At 39.4% G+C, this 16,767-nt stretch overlaps 1 protein-coding gene across 1 annotated transcript in view; it reads left to right on the forward strand.

Annotated features, from left to right (window-relative positions):
* slc6a8 (solute carrier family 6 member 8) overlaps window positions 1–5,000 on the forward strand; it is a 40,016-nt gene extending 35,016 nt beyond the window's left edge. Inside the window, exons 11-13 of the mRNA XM_085394171.1 lie at window positions 125–225; window positions 589–759; window positions 2,036–5,000. Coding sequence (XP_085250297.1) covers window positions 125–225; window positions 589–759; window positions 2,036–2,170 — 407 coding nt within the window. The 3' untranslated portion in view covers window positions 2,171–5,000. The remainder of the gene's footprint in view (window positions 1–124; window positions 226–588; window positions 760–2,035) is intronic.
* The last annotated feature ends 11,767 nt before the right edge of the window (window positions 5,001–16,767 follow it).

A 16,767-nucleotide genomic window follows, 5' to 3' on the forward strand; every position in this document is an offset into this window, starting at 1 on the left:
AAAGACTATTAAGCTTTGTCATAGTGTGAATACAATCATGGAGAATTTCTAGTGTTTTATGATGTGAGTGGGGAAGAATCCTCAGCATCTTCCTGTCTTTGACTTGCTGATTAATGAACTGCAGGTGCTGACCGCTTCATGGATGATGTGGCTCGTATGATCGGCTACCGGCCTTTCCCCTGGATGAAGTGGTGCTGGTCTTTTATAACTCCATGTGTCTGCATAGTAAGACTGAACAACACTATCCCATCCAGAAATAGAAACCCACAACCACACACACCAGTTTTCCTCCAGGCTATCAGGCACTAATACCAGTTTATTAAGAGCTGAGCGCATACGTACATTTTTGATTATTGTAGAGGAACAAATTCAGAAAAGATTTATATTGATTATACACTTATATTTACCTTTTGCTGTCTCTTGAGCATACAGCAGAATCATATTAAAACTAACAGGCATAGACCAACATTATTCATCAGTTCTGCTGTGACAACATAATGAAATCTCACAGTATCAACACCACAAATCATGTAAATGATGCCAAATATGTGCCAATCTTCCTCTTTAATCTCCCCTTTCTTCCCGTAGGGTATCTTTCTGTTCCACCTGGTGAACTATAAGCCCCTGACCTACAACAATGTGTACGTGTACCCATGGTGGGGCGAGGTGATCGGCTGGTGTCTGGCTCTGTCCTCCATGCTGTGCATTCCTGTCAGCCTTCTCTACAAACTCTTTAGAGCCAAGGGAACCTTCAAAGAGGTAAGCGCCAGCTCACCCTGGACGTGCACGCTGAAACAAAGGGTTATGAATGTATTTAAAAAGCATAGGTACAGACTTACCTCACATGCAGACTTTAAATTGACCTAAAACTGATGTAGTTACTATCCAGATAACAAAATTAGCCGAGACCACAAAAAGTTTTACATTTAGATTTTATAAGGTAAAAATGTAAAAGGCAAACCTCAGTCTACCTGAAATTTGGTTTAAAATAAGGTTTTATGTAACTGTAATGTATGTCCCAGCGCTCGTAGCTCGGTATGAAGAGCAGAACATGTGACTTAAACTAATGCAAACACTCCTATTGAGTGACAGCAGAGGTCATTTCTAAGATATCACATCACGCTGCCCAACTTTATATAGAGTCGTTGTTGTAACATAAGCACACGTGGTGACACATGTTACCCTTCAAATTCTGGGAAATATACCTTAAATGAATAATAAAACACATGCAACATTACAGATGAATTAATTAAACTTTTCTTCTCTGAACGTTCTGGTTTCTAAGCTTGTTGAACCAACTTTGGCTAAGAATTTTTATTTTACAGTTAATCACCTGCTACAGTTTTGCAGAACAATTAACTTTAACGCAGCTGTATTAAATACAAATAAGTCAATAAACATGCATCATGATAAGCTCAAGGATCTGGAAGTGACAGGTTAAGTTCGATGGAGAGGGGAGAGCGAGTACAGTTGGACTGGTGCTGTTGTAGAAAGTCTGGAAACATCGAGCTTTCTAGCTAGCACCTACACCTCTGCTGAAATGGGTTAACTTGACTTATGAGTGTAACAGAGGGGCACATAGAAGGTTAGGTGGTGGATTGGTTGGAGAAAATCACCAAACTACCGGTTGCTCCCCTGAGGTGCTGGCTGCCACTAGTTCTCCTTGACAGATAAGTTGTCATCTTCCATGCTAATTTTAGGTGACCATGGCCATCAGCTAGTGATCAAAGCAATCACAAGGATGTTTTAGGAACAGTATTGTCTTTGAGACCTAGTGACAGACTGCAACCTCTTGCAACCAGTTGGAGGATAGCAAGACATATTTTTGTGACCGAGGCCTCACTAAGGAAATTTTGTTGGGTATACGTCTAGAGACACAAAAAGTATTTGCTTTGAAATGGAGATAATTTAGTTTGCACAGTCCAGGTCAGCATGTCTAACTTCTAAACAGGAAAAGCTTTAATCAAACCAAGCGATTCCTCCAGATCACATGACTTGCAATCTGTGTGACCACGTGTTTGTTGATGTCTTGCAGCGTTGGGCCCACCTGACCACTCCGGTGTGGGGAGCCCATCACTTGGAGTACATGGCCCCGGATATCAAGTCCTTGAGCTCCATGTCGCCTGGCATCGATGACAACAAAGTCATAATCTTCGAGAGTGTCATGTAGGCAGGACTCCATCCCCGTCCATCCATCCACCTCCGACCAGACAACCGACAGCACCACACTCGACCTTCAGCTTTACCTCCAACCCATACAGAGGCCTCAGAAAGGACTCGAAGTGATTGATTAGATTTGTGGACTGATTGATTGCCTTTGCCCTTCGATTAATTGATTGATGGGTCTCCTTGGACCTATTGATCAGTTGGTCTCTTCATGTCACCAAAATAACCAACGCTAAAGTTTTTTTTTTTAATACCTAGAAAAGAACAAAACAGAAGAGGAGTGACACAGCTCCTTCAGAAAGCTTCATAATTCCAACAACCACGAACAACCGGGAAAAAGAAATACTCTCCATGAATGTGGATAAAATGCTAAATAAGGGTAATCTAAAGTTTTCACTAAAGGCAGAATCATTTTGTGTTCTCTAAAAATACAAAACAAAAGAGTGTCTGCTGTCGAGGTCGAAGTCAGAGGTCAGTTTTCCTCCATCACCGATGATCGGTAGTATCAATGCTCTTCTCTCTGGGTGGGTGGGATGAAACGTTAACTAATAAACTGCCATTACATACAATCATCTCATTAAATGTTAAAGGGACTTGTGCTCACTGATTTTTATTTTAAAAAATGGCGGTTTATTCACACAGACAGAGTTGTAGACAGACAGACTGACTGACCCCCAGAAAATTAACAGAGGTCATTTGCTTTGCAACAGGATTTAATAAATGACAGGAAATAGTCTGAGACGCAGTCCTGTCATCAAACATAAAAATGGAAGAAAAGATCAACCGAGAACCAGAACTATCGGGTTGAACGATCTCCGGGACTGGAGAGTAAAAAGTTCAACCTCCTGTTATCAAGCAAACCAGCGGTCCAGGAAGCCAGACTGTGCTCGGAGTCCTGAAAACACCCTCAGACACCCTTTGAGCACTTTGATTGTTGAGGCCCAAATCCTAAAACTCAAACTGATGCCCTGATTCCTTTTGAACGTTTCAATATATCGGTGCAGCTCTGCTGAAGCTAAATACTACAAATCACCAGCTTTTTACTACTGATCCCAGAACAGTCCTGGCTCCTGAGCAGTGTCGTGCTTCTCTGACCGCTGACCTCTGATCTGCAACAACAGATCTGATCTCAGAGGGAAATGTCCAGAGAGACTTCAGTCAGAGTTATAACAAGGGCTTTAAATTGAATCCAATCAAAAACAATTAATAAGATCAGTAAAATCTCCTCAGAGCTTTTAACCCCAACCAGATGCAAACACACAGATGCCGTCAGCTGTTGAAACTGATTTGAAACTAGACTGAAATCTCACTGGATCTGACCTTTAACCCTTCCCTGTCATGTGTCTGACCTCCCTGTGAGGAGGTTCAGGCCTGTGTGCGAATCAGGTCAGAGGTTGGGCTTCGTTCAGTGTCCCCCAGGTTGACTGAAGTGCCAAATGGGGCGCTGCCCGCCCTGCAGGGCTGATCCTAGACCAGGACTCCAGGCTGCCAAAATCAACCTGTTAGCTCTTCTCTCTGCCTCGTCTCTGTCTCATCGATGCTGCAGTCCTCCATCCAAACCTCACTTCTTCCTACTGAACCACTGATGGTGGCACCTTCCATCTCACATTCTCAGTTTCATACGCCTAAACTTTTCCTGTGTGATCAGAGTTCATATCATTCTAGCCATTTGTTTTAAGGGCCTCCCTTTGGGTGTAGCTCCTCACAAAAAGCAACGCTGCCTCTGTATGTGGTTAACCTCGTCTCCGCACAGTAATGGAAATTAGACATTCACACTCTAGTGACTGCTCTGAACGTAAAACCACCAAGAGGTCCAATATTAGAATCTATCACAAAACATTTAACAGGTTTCTAAGATTCCTCAAGAAAAAGAAATATTGATGTGAGATTGGTTTGAATAAAATACTTTCTGAATTGAAATAAGAAAACTAGCATCAATAAAATGGTAATATAAGTACATCGGTGCTCTTCCTTACACAATGCATCGACTGAGTAACACTAACTCACATTCATGAAGTTAGACTGCAAAATAAACTAAAACAAGAAATCACTCACACACTGTCAGTCGTAGACAAAGTTATGTAACTGTACACAATTAAATATTTGTGTAAAATTAACAGCAGAAAATGACAGTAAGGGGTCATTTGTATTGCTTAAACTGATAAATATGATTTAGCTGGGTGCTACACCTTTTTTTTTTCTTTAACTGAAAAATAGCACGGGGCTAATTTCTAGTGTTAATGATTTTATAACGTTGGAAATGTGTGAACCCTGTGCAAATCGTCTGCACAAAAAAGCCCCACACAGATGAGCAGACACTAAAGTACTGACACACTTCAAACAGTGTTTAAATTTAAGAAAAATTGCTGAAGTGAAATATGAACCTCAAAATTAGCTACAAAAACTATCAACAGGACTTCCACTGATTTGCTTAGTGGACCCAAAATGCACCTTTAGTCTGGAGACCAGAAAAAGACCTGATTTGACTTTAAAACCGAGTCCGTGTTCACCTGCCGTCCGGTCAGCTGGTGGAGAGATGAGAGCCGGAGGACTCAGTGTGGTGCCAAGCATTGCCTTACATTGTTGTCTTAACTCTAGAGCCTGAACGGTTGACTAGCCAAACCCAGAGCCCTACAGGACGTCCTGTGTATGGCTCTGGTTTATATCAAACCAATCAGCAGTCTGCGGGGGCGTGTCTATAACTCTGTCTCCTAGTAACCCCTCACCATCCACCCATCATGGGGAACTATAACAATTAGAATGTCAAATATGCGAAAATTACCTACATTTGCACATTACTGTAAAAAAAAAAAAAGAAAAAAAAAAAGAAATAATGTTGCTAGCACTTTAAAAAAAAGAATCGTGTTAGAAATCGCGTTTTGTTTTACATATTGTAAGATGAATCAGATTTATTTTATGGAGGCTTTTATTTTGCTGATACATACAATATGACAAATATATATATATTGAATATCTTTGTGTGTTATCTATATTTGATGCAGTATATAATTGCGATGATGATGATGATGATTTCTGGCTGATTGTTCACGTTTAGCTGGCAAGCACAAGCAAAGCGGTACCTCGAGCTTCAGGCTACCTCACTCCTCATTCAGACTTTCAAAGCAAATTTCTTTTGGCTTTTTATGCAAAGTTTTGTCAGCAGTACCGGCTGGTAGCAGGAGGGGATTGTGGGAACCTTTACAGTTCTCCGACACCAATGAAAACAAAAAGTCATGCTTTAAAACAACTTAAACTGGGGATTTTTATGTTGAATTTTTTTTTAAATTTAATGTTGCTGATACACACTGATACTGCGAGGCCTTTGACCAGGTGTATGACTAGCTAACGTGAACAACCAGCGTAGGGCGGGGCTATTATTCCGGCGGGCTTGCTGCGATGCAGTGATATGAAGACTGTCGAGGTTTCGTGTGGATCTGAGCAAACTTCAAAAGGGAATTGTTGGGTTCTCTCTTTTACTGACTTCTAATGTTCAAAGTGCTCAAGTGTTTGAAGAGTTTTAGCTTTAGATGATTTTTATTCTTTGGGTTTTAAATCAATATCAGTGTTCTCCCAACGACCCCCCCACGGCTCTCACGTCATTACTTGAGTTTGATAGAAAAGTATGACAAACAATCCTTTAAAGTAAATTTGCTGATAATTGCTGTAACTGCCATTTGAAGTAATTAGGAAGCTCCTGCCACTCACTGTCTCAGTATAGTGAGGTGGTCAGGCCTGGAGTGACAATGCCAACATGCGTGCAGCTGAAAAGATAAACAAAACAAACACTAAGATACTCCACCGGTTAGTTTAAGACCTTAATTACAGCCAGATACCCAAGAACGTGAAGAACAGCATTAGCAGAATCAGCAAAACAGACACAAATCTGGTTTCTGTATTTAATCTCTGGCTTAAAGCCCTGTTCAGTCAGAACGGATGGAGGTTTTTAATCCAGTCAAATAAACGAGTCGGATGAAATGGTTGAGTTCAAAAACCTGCATCCTTTACAACAATGATAACAGTCGCCCTCTATCATGTTTGGTTTATGCAAAGTAAGAAGTCAACATAGCATAATGGACACAAACAAGACAAACTCAGTCATTTTCAGACCAAATGGAAACCTAATTATGAAGACCAACCAAAGGGACTTAAAAACAGTATTTGGGCTGTAAAGTCAAACATCATCTGCATAAAAAAAATGCTTCAAAAACACAATTCTTTGGATTTGGCATGACTTCTACCATTCAATTATATCAATACCTCTGATGTAAATCTATATTAAAAGTTTGATGTTTTAAGAAAAAGCCCATAGTTAGCCTGAGAATCTTCCCGTTTTCTTCAGAGTCAGTGACCTGAAAATAATTGTGCTTCTCGCTGAGAAAAACGTGAACAAATCAAAAATAAGGGAACAAAAAATAATGTATAAGAGAAAAATAAAGAAGGGTTTTAAATTAGAGAAAGAAGAGGAATCCTGCTCATGAGGAGCTTGTTGTGGTTGGAACTTTTACAGTTACTACCCAAATACACAAAAGACTCTCTTACAATTCTCAAAGAGAAAACCACCTTAAATCGGGTTTAAGGGAAAGAGTGCAGAGCTCAGATGAGCCAGTTCCCAGAATGTTTAGGATTCATCTGTCGATCAAACTTTTCATATTTAAATGAGAATCTAAAGCGAGGATGCCTTTTGTGCAGCGTTCTGCTGCGGTGTGCTGGGACGTCTTCTAGGAGCCAAAACAAAAGTCATCAGCTCAAAAATACTTCAATACAAACCCTTCTTTCAGTTATTGTACACAACTAATTCAAGAATGGATCAAAGACAAAAAGTTTCTAATTTTTAAAATGTACAGATGACTCACTAAGTTATCAGTAACTAATGTCACTGATAACTATTTCATTAGTAAAACTAAGCTTGCAGCAATAACCAATCAAACTCACAGTTTAATGTTCAATGTTTGATTTTTTTAAAAGTTGTATTGTAGTGTTCTCGTCTTGTTTCCGGACTGGAGCCTGGGTGGGTCAGAGTGTGAAAAAACAAAAAGAATCTACAGCCATTTAAGAAAATGAACATGTGTGTTACAAAATCAATGTTGTTTCATGTCAGTTTGTGTGCTCTTCTGCCAAAACACATGTTGTGACAGAGTCATTAATCCAAAACTGTGACTGGAAACGGCCAGGCTGGATGCTGTAAAACACACCTGCACAGGTGCAGGGAGGTGGCTCTTTTTAGTTTTCCTCACTCAGGCTGAAGTGAGTGATGTCACAGGTGATGGTGTGAACTGAACATGCTATGCAAACGGTTGTGCTTCAGCCTGCGTGTTTCTGGACGAACAATCAGACATTCAGACAACAAAAATGACCCAATCTGGATTCTCACAGTGAGAAATGTTCTGGTCTCATCTGGACTGAAGCCACACTTTACTATTTTTTTAAATAAACAGTAACTGATGTAACTGACCTTTTACATATCAAACTTTTTAATGCCTGCCTGTTATTTTCATTTTCAGACAAGTATTTAAAAATAAAAAACAAACAAACAAAAACTGATTTTTAAAGAGTAAGAACTAAAATAAAGTAAAAATAAGTCAAACATCGATGTGTTGTACTCAGAATGTGAAAATCTTTAGCAAATTACTTTTATGCAGCATTTTGAAATGCACATCCAGAATGTATCCATAGTTAAATTTTTTGAGATCTTTTTTTGTGCCGAAATTTTTAATGCTAATTTGCAGTTGTAAAAATTAAATCAGAAACGTAGCATTAAGGACGACAGAAATCACACCTGAAACTTGGTGATGGAACAACTAGCAGAGCAGAAAAGGCTCTTATGTTCAGTTTTTAAGTTTTATATTTTAATTCAATAAAGTTAAAACTTTTAAAATCTTATGAAAGAGAACAGAACGGATGCTTTTTTTACATTTAAATTTTATCCCTGAACTTGTCCATGTTGCTCTGACTGTCCGATTGGTCACTTCAGGTTTTTGATAAATGATACTTCGCTCAGCTGGTTTCCTTCAGTGGAGAGCGTTTATTTCCCAGAATCCTCCTGCTGTTCTCAGACCCATATAAAGTAGATAACACTCACAGCAGAGATGTTAGCAGAATGTTTAGCGGTTATTTTACAGCCAATAAGTTGCCAAAATATTTAACATCCAAATAAACCAGAACTACGGAAGCCTAAAAGGGAACACGCAAAGAAACGAGATGATGCATTAAGGTTTCGTTTCTTGACGGAACAGGAAGGTTTTCTGGGAAAAGCAAATAACTGGTGCTGTGGAAAAACAACCAAAAATATCACCGTGTGAAATATTTTTTTGGGAAGCTAACCTCAGGTGGGATTTTTGCAGCAGTGGAACCAGCAGGAGGCGCTCTCCTCCCCTGGGAAATGTCATCAAGTTTGGGTTGGAAACAGAGACAGAGACCCCTGACAATTAAAACCTGCTGAAATCAATTAAGGGTTCAATAAAAACACTGACGTGTACACAAGATCAAGCTAAAATTGGAAGTCAAGTGAGTGAAATGACTGTCACAGTAGCTTCCACTGAAGGCAAAGTACAAAACCAAACAACCATCCAATCACAGTCAGGCAAAAGTACCGTAGCTAAACATCATCTCATTAACTGAACCCATTCACTGTAACATAACAGATTCTGAGTGAACGTGTACACGCAACAGACAGGAAAGACTTCAGCCAGCAGGTCCTGCCTCTGTCCCAGCTCAGACACAGCTACATGGTGCCCTCAGTGTTGTAACTGTGTCTTTGTGATTTGTGTAAACCACAGTCCTCCATACATAACTGTAGAGCAGACTCTTGATTAAGTAGCTTAACGAAGTAACTAGTAGTCGTGCTAATGATAATAACGTAACTCGGGGGCTTCATGTTAACGAGTCACCAGCCAAAAATTTTGCAGAGTCAATGTTAAAGAGTTAACTTTGAGCCCTGTCAGTGTCACCTGTGTTTCATCGACCTTTGACCCCTGCGAGGGTCTCCATGCTGCCAGCTGCTGTGATCACTGTGCTCATTCACCACCCAGTAAACTAACAGCAATAAAACTAATGTCACAACAAACAGCTGATCTATCTGTGTGGTTATTGGAGTATATAAGGTCCACTGAAGGAGAGTTATTAACTGGTTACATCCCACTGGTTTAACGTTCACATTAATAAAACTTCACTTCTTTTATTCACACTTTATTATTTTGTCAATCACAGACTCAGATTTTCAGGAACCTAAAGCAAAAAACAGACTGATTCAGTCAATGGACGTCTCTCTGTGACCAAGAGGAGAACATTTCATTTGTTTACATAAAGACAAACAAAAGTTAATGATAGAGTTCCACAAGGTTCTTTGCTGGGGCCAATACTTTTTCACCATCACACTTCCCTCACACAACACTGCTCTACAGCCAGAATGCTTCTGCCCCTTATGTAGTCAAACATTGGTGACTGTGGCACTGAAACTGATGCTTTAATCTATTAGTTGGCTCCAGTTTTAATGGGATGCTGCTATTTCAGTGCTGAAAGTGAAAGTTTTTAACTTAAAGTGGGAAAATGTCTTCATATACATCATAACGCCTGAATTTTAGAAAAGATTAGATGCTAATTTTAGATGGCCAGTCTTCTTAAATAACTCATTCAACTTTAATGAAATTATGATTGTATTAATTTTACTATAACAATTAACAAATGATAACTTTTCAACCTTCTGACCTCATATGTGACCTTGTTAGTATCCTTTTTAAAGCATGTAAAAATACACCACAGGTAATGTTTTTATTTTTCTTCCACAACAAGCTTTTGAAAGTACTGTTCTTGAGAGATCACTGGACGGACTTGGGAATATGTGGCATAAATCGGATGGATTGATGTCTTCTCATCCATACACAGACACGTAGCCAAGTGATGAAACCAACATATCTGCATGTATAATATTCTGGGTAAATGCTGAAACTGATGCTTTGTCGCAACATCCTACCCTCACACACCTTGACTTTCCTGGCAGCCTTTGAGAGGGAATAATTCTCATAATTTAATATTTTATAAGATGTCTACTCTATAATGACATTCTTTTTATGAATAATTACAAAAAAGGTGACATATCAAACGACAATTAAAAGGTGAGAAGACAAGAAGCTTATCATTTATGACTAAAACTCATCTAAACATTAAATAGTTTGGAATCGGCTATTTTCAATGTTATATTTTTGGATTCAGCTCTTCAAAAAAAGAATAATGTTATCTTGGAAGTAGATGTCTTCTGAAAAATTGTTGACAATTATAATACAGCCAAACACAACATACAGTTCCTTCACTCTGCAGATGACACCCAAGTCTTTATGCACAAGTCTATCTAAGACAGTTAAATTACAAATTTATAAAATATCTGTAGCATCTATCTGTAGATGGGGTTGTTTGTAGTAGGGCTGCCACAAACGATTATTTTGATAGTCGACTAATCACCGATTAATTTTGCGATTAGTCGACTAATCAGATCATGCATCCATCGGACAAAACGTACAGCTTATTGCACCAGCAGCATCTGCTCTTATATAACTATCATTAGCTTACAGCTTTAAGTGTTTCAGGTATGTGCTAACTAAAAATAAAGACAAGATGATTGTTTATTAAATTTTAATAAAATTTGCTGATTGTTTCAGTGAAGTTTAATAAACTCTTTGCTATCTAAAATATAACAGGACACCAGAGTATATTCTCAAGCATCTCACACTTCTTCACACAAGCTGTCTGCTTGTCATGACGTTTATTCAGCTGTGTAAAAACTATAACTTTAATCTCAGCCAAACCAATTTACTCAGGAACAAATAAAATATTGAAAAAAGCCAAACAATAACATTTGTAAGTTATCTAAGTGACTCATATATCATGTTTAACCTGAGTAGCGAAAGACGGCGGTGGGTTTGAAAACGATTTGCCGGGAGTCCGGTGTTCTCACGGCTCTAGTGAGCCTAGCCCCCGGCTAGCTATCGAGCTAGTGGGTAACAGACGTCTCCGAAAACGTCGGAGCGCTTTTGAAAATATGTGGTGTCCTGATAAACTGAGCAGATATTTGAGGTTTACACAGCTACATTCTCGCCTGAAAATATGTTAAACGTTTATTATGTGACCCAGAAAGAATAATAAGAGTAATATTCAAACTAACTAGCTGCCGCCATTGTTGGAAACTGAGCTGGGCTGCGCTATGAATTCTGGGACACAGCTTCTTCTTCGGGGTTTAACGGCAGCTGGCATCCTTGTACATGCAGTGCTGCCATCTTCTGTTTCAGTCCGTTATTACACTCTTAAATCCTGCTACTTATTCCTGCGTCTTTTGTGATCTTACAAAGCTTCAAACGACGCGTCGACTATTAAAACAGTCGTCGACGATTTTGATAGTCGACGTAATTGTGACTAGTCGACTAATCGTGGCAGCCCTAGTTTGTATTTGATGTAGCACAGACTGTGGAAATTCCCATTTTTATGTCACCTACTGACTTCTAAACTTTGCATTTTGAAGCCTAAACATTTGCAATTTGGCAGCTACCATTTTATTTTTTAGAGTGATCATATTTAGACAAGAGTTCTGAATAATTTGTTAGCAAACCACATCCACCATACTAAGCACCAGATTAGTCAAACTAAGTAGCAGCATTTCACTCAGCAGCGCTGGGAGGCAGACTTGTTGGGCAGTATGTGAGATTATTCCATAAAAATGATGCAGAAAGTACCAGCACAGTGAAGGGGTTCAGTTCCAAACTATAACTTTAAACCTTAACATTACCCATATGGATAAGTTATTAAGAAAACTAGCCCATTATACAATTGCTATGATGGGAGAAATAAGCCAGAAAAAAACAAGAACAACAAAAACAGTTTAAAAGAAGAAACATTTGCACCTGGATGTAAACATGTTATTTTCATCTCTAAATTTATATATTTTAAAATAAGAGTCTGTCTCTATTAACTCCAATGGAGGCAGCTTCAAGTGGTAACTAGAGGAACTTCAGCTTTGAGTACTTGTATGCTAGCTTAATCTTTCAGCCCTGCAGGTTGTTGCTTATACACTGAAGCCACTCTCGTGCACTGAAATGTCCTTGGCTTTATCCATGAGCACACAATTTAAAAAACAGTTAAGAACTAGACAGTATTTCAGTGCGTCACATTTGGTTTACACTAAACTTCATTACCTGTGTGCTGCTCCAGGTGAACAAAACAGGAGGCAGAGGGCGGAGCTGGACCAAACCATCTGCTGTCACCACATGGAGGAGGGGAGATATGGTTTTATGTCAGGGGTGAGGGAACTCCAGGCCTCAAGGGCCGGTGCCCTGCAGGTTTTAGATGTGTCCTTGATCCAACACAGCTGATTTAAAGGCTAAATTACCTCCTCGACAGGTCTTGAAGTTCTCCAGGGCCCGCTAATGGACTGGACATTTGATTCAGATGTGTTGACCCAGGGTGAGATCTAAAACCTGCAGGACACCGGCACTTGAGGCCTGGAGTTGCCCACCCCTGCTTTATGTACTGAGTTTGGTTATTGGCCCATTTCAGTGCTGAACAGCTCACCTGTAAGTCTCCTTCTTCTCCCATTGTGCTCCATAGTCTCTCACTTTCTGGTAGTGCATATCATGTTGTGAAATCTTCCATTTTCGACAATTTCCCACATAAAATAGGTTTTATTTATTACACTAGAGGTCTTTAAACTGAGGGTCATACAGCCCCCACAGGTGGGGAGAGTAAATATAGAATTAAGAATGAATGAAGTTCAATGAATCCGACTTCTGTGGGGAAAATAAAAGTTTGCAGAAGGACTTGTTTTGGCTGCTCTGCATGCTCTTCTTCACTACATCCATGCATAATGTTTGCGGTCTTCCTCTTTTCCTCCTGCCCTGTCCCTCCTCTTGCTCGACGTCATGTCTTTTTGTCAGTGCACTATGTCCAAACCATTTATCACAGCAGGTCTCTCTACCACCTTGTAAACCTCTGCTCCACTCTTGCTGCCACCCTTCTGTAACAAATTGCTCCAGACACTTGTCTCCACCTACTCCACCCTGTCTGTGCTCTCTTCTTCCCCACTCTCATGCACTGTCAATTGCTTTGGATGCTTGATATATTTTAAACTATCTCGAGCCGATCCATGACGGCCACTCCAATCATAATCAGATTTAAAATCAGGATTTTCAGAAAGAGTTTGAGAAGCAGACCTCTAAATTGTTTAGGTAAGGTAATGGAATATTAAAACATTATTAAAATATTAAAACTCTGGGTGTACGTACGCTTGCCTCAATGATCCATTAAAATCAATCATGGTCTACTTCTAATGACTTCACTGATTTGAAGATGTTTTTTTGTGTGTAATTATTTTATTTAAGCTTATTGAAGCTGATTGCTTCAGTAAATTGCAGCCAAACTGTGTCATCCATTTACTCTCACAAGGGACACGGCGTTAAACTGGTTCGACTTGGGGGTGAAAAACACCACTCGGACAAATTTTGATCTATTTTCCTTTTGTTATCCAAATTTATTCCAGATCATCACAGAGCTCTTCTTACTCAGATATTGTGCGCCACATCTGTAATTCAATCTGCCAACAGAGTGCAACTGGTGACCTGTGTGAATATAAAATTACACTTTGCATCTGTTGAGCTTCAAGTGTCAAATCAAATATCTGAAAACGCTTTTAGAAGCTCAGCCTGACTGTAACTGATCTCTCTCTCTCACACACACACACACACACACACACACACACACACACACACACACACACACACGTGTCGAGCAGCTGCTAAATATACCTTTAAGTCGGTGTGCCCTCCACTCAATAATGTGTTGATCCTGGAGACCAGCATAGAAAAAAAGGACTAAATGTTTTATTCAGTTCAGTTCAGTTAGTGTCTGAGGTCATAAACTGCGCTTCATTCAAAGTTTTAAGAATTTTCCTGGACCGACTGAACTTCAGTTCTTGAATTCTAACAGTTGTCAAACAGGGCTGTCAGCTGTCTGCCAACCGGACTTTTGCACTGCTGATGGTCTCAACCTCATTAAGAAGGCAAGAAATACCACAAATGAGGCACAAAGCACAGATGTGAAGTGAAACCATCTCAGGTGACTTCATCATGAAGCTGACTGAGAGACGTTCAAGGGTTTGCAGCGCTGGTAACAAAACAAAGGGCGGCTACTTTCAGGAATCTATAATATAAAACATATTAAGACTTATTTAGGATTTATTTTGTTTGCTCCGTACTTTTGCATGTGTTCGTTCAGTTTTGATGCCTTCAGGAAGAATGTACAATTTAAATATTCATGAAAATAAACTTTTGGTAGTATATTTGTTTGTATTAGGGTCCTGGTACTCAGGTTTCACCTCTCAGTCCAAAATACACACTTATTAGGTTCATTTAGGTTCTCGAACTTTTTCACAGAGACCCCACAACGTTTCTCAGTCCATTACAAAAAAAAGGTTTCAAGTAGACACCGAGCGGTTAAGAAGACGGATGGATGGTCAGAGGCTCGGCCCAAAAAGTCCAGTATTCCACTCGTATTTAACAGATCACCGTATGGCCATCTGTCAGTTATTGTGTCAGTGTTATGAGGCAAAATCCTGTGTGTCTGAGGAGAAGCCCAAATCTTTGAGGACATTTGTTCACATTAAGTTTCTTAACTCTACTTTCAACCACAACTGCGTGCCAAGTCCTGTACGCTGAACCTAATTCTATCCCATCAAACCTAAACCCTGAAACAGACACAAACTTTTAAGAAAATGTTTTTACTCCGATCAGTTTTTCACTTAGTCTTTGGTTTAGACTTATGGCAGAATATCCTTATAGCTGTCCTCGTTTCCAAACTGTAACTTTATGACTGTGATCAGTCTTGTTGTCCTCCTGTGGTCATGTGATGTGTTTAAGAAACATCTAAGAAAAGTAAAGCAGGCTACAGTCCATGTTAAAGGAGATTCAATCAGATGATATTTAACGAAACACACCAGATCTTCAACCAGCAGGACATCAGATTTTCTTTCAAATCCTCTGCTGTACTGCATGCACTGTGGCCATGAAAGCAGCAGGTCTGTTGATCATTATAAATATTCACTGAGGCCTGAACGGCTCAAACACAGTCTGAACTTCCAGGAAGCAGCTGACAAGAAATACTGGATAATCTATGGAGAAAGATGAGCCAGCGGGACGGTGGGAAGGCTCGGCCGTGCGGCTCAAACCAGTTTCTAATGCCAAACGCCCATTTAGACCAACAGCTGCCTTTTTAAGTGTGAAGAGGAGGTGAAGATGCGACACCAAGTTTAGCCACGAGAAAGAAAAAGAATCGACACAAAGTTTGATCTGAATATAATCGTCCTGATGAAGGGCTGTCGGAGTTTCTGTCAGTTTATTGAAGGTTGTGACTGAAACAGAACAAACACATGCAGCAGATCTTAAACCACTGATTGAGGTGGTAACGCTTCAACTTACAGGGTCTGCTTCCAGATCACTTCCAGGAAACATTCCTCAAATTTTATTTGCTTCTGAAAAACCTCCGACTCCTTTAGAATCAGAATGAGAAAGTTTTGACGTTTTCCATTTTACTAAGATCCTGAATTTGATTTTTTCCATTGGGAGAAACAATTTATTCTATTTTTTACAGGAAAGATAGAGTGAAACGTTTCACTGCATCAAAAAACCCACGAGTGATTCTATGTTAATGATATTAAAGTATACGGCCATAAAGTTCAAATTCTTCTTCAAATGGAGGAAAAAAAAAAAAAAAAAAGTTAGCCTCACTCATAAAATAGACGACAGAAGCTTTCATAAGAAATTAAAGAACATTTTGTTCATTGTGGGTTTAACAGAAGAAAAAAAAAAAATTACTGTAAAAAGAAAAACTCCAGATAAATTGTAGGTGATTAAATAAAACACTTTCATCCATCACCACGAACAGTTTGTTTTACATATTAATATTTAGGGGATCGCTCCTTAACCCATGTCAACAGAGCGGTCACAATATGGTTGAATTCAAACAGAAAATATTTTTCCTTCTGTGACGTCACTCAGACACGCAGCCTTTGAGATTTGGAGACTAAACGCACTTTAATTGCGGTTAAAGGAGAAAAGGCTTCAAAATAGTCCAAGTGGAAATGTGGCAAAATGAGATGAAAGAACAAAATAATGCATTAAAATATCAAAAATGTGATTTTAAAAAGTGCCATTAATTGCAGAATAAACCTCATGAGAATTAAAACGCAAAAACAAAACCCGAGTAAAGTCGTGAAGTGACGCTCGTACATGAGAACGATCAGAAATCGACCCACAGCCAAACGGTAAACTGAGGTGAAAGCTGCGTCCACTTTCCCCCAACAAAAGCCAAGAAACCAGAAGTTCCACATAAACAAGAAAAATGATGATTAAACCTTTTCAGAAAAAAACCTGCTCGTGTTTTTAAAGAGGGATAAGGTGGCGACTCTGATCCATCCTCAAAGATAAACGCACTTTTTCCTTCAAGCAAAGAAAAAAAAATGGTTTCATGATCAGCTGATCATCAGCCCTCCTCCTATCACTAATTTCCTTTTTTTAAGCCTATAAAAACCTGACATATCAAACCCTTTTGCACCACACGGGGTCTTAC

Source organism: Rhamphochromis longiceps, linkage group LG20, assembly GCF_057381845.1.
Source record: "Rhamphochromis longiceps isolate RC_006_pf linkage group LG20, R_longiceps_female_GT1.1, whole genome shotgun sequence".
In the NCBI taxonomy this organism is placed as follows: domain Eukaryota; kingdom Metazoa; phylum Chordata; class Actinopteri; order Cichliformes; family Cichlidae; genus Rhamphochromis; species Rhamphochromis longiceps.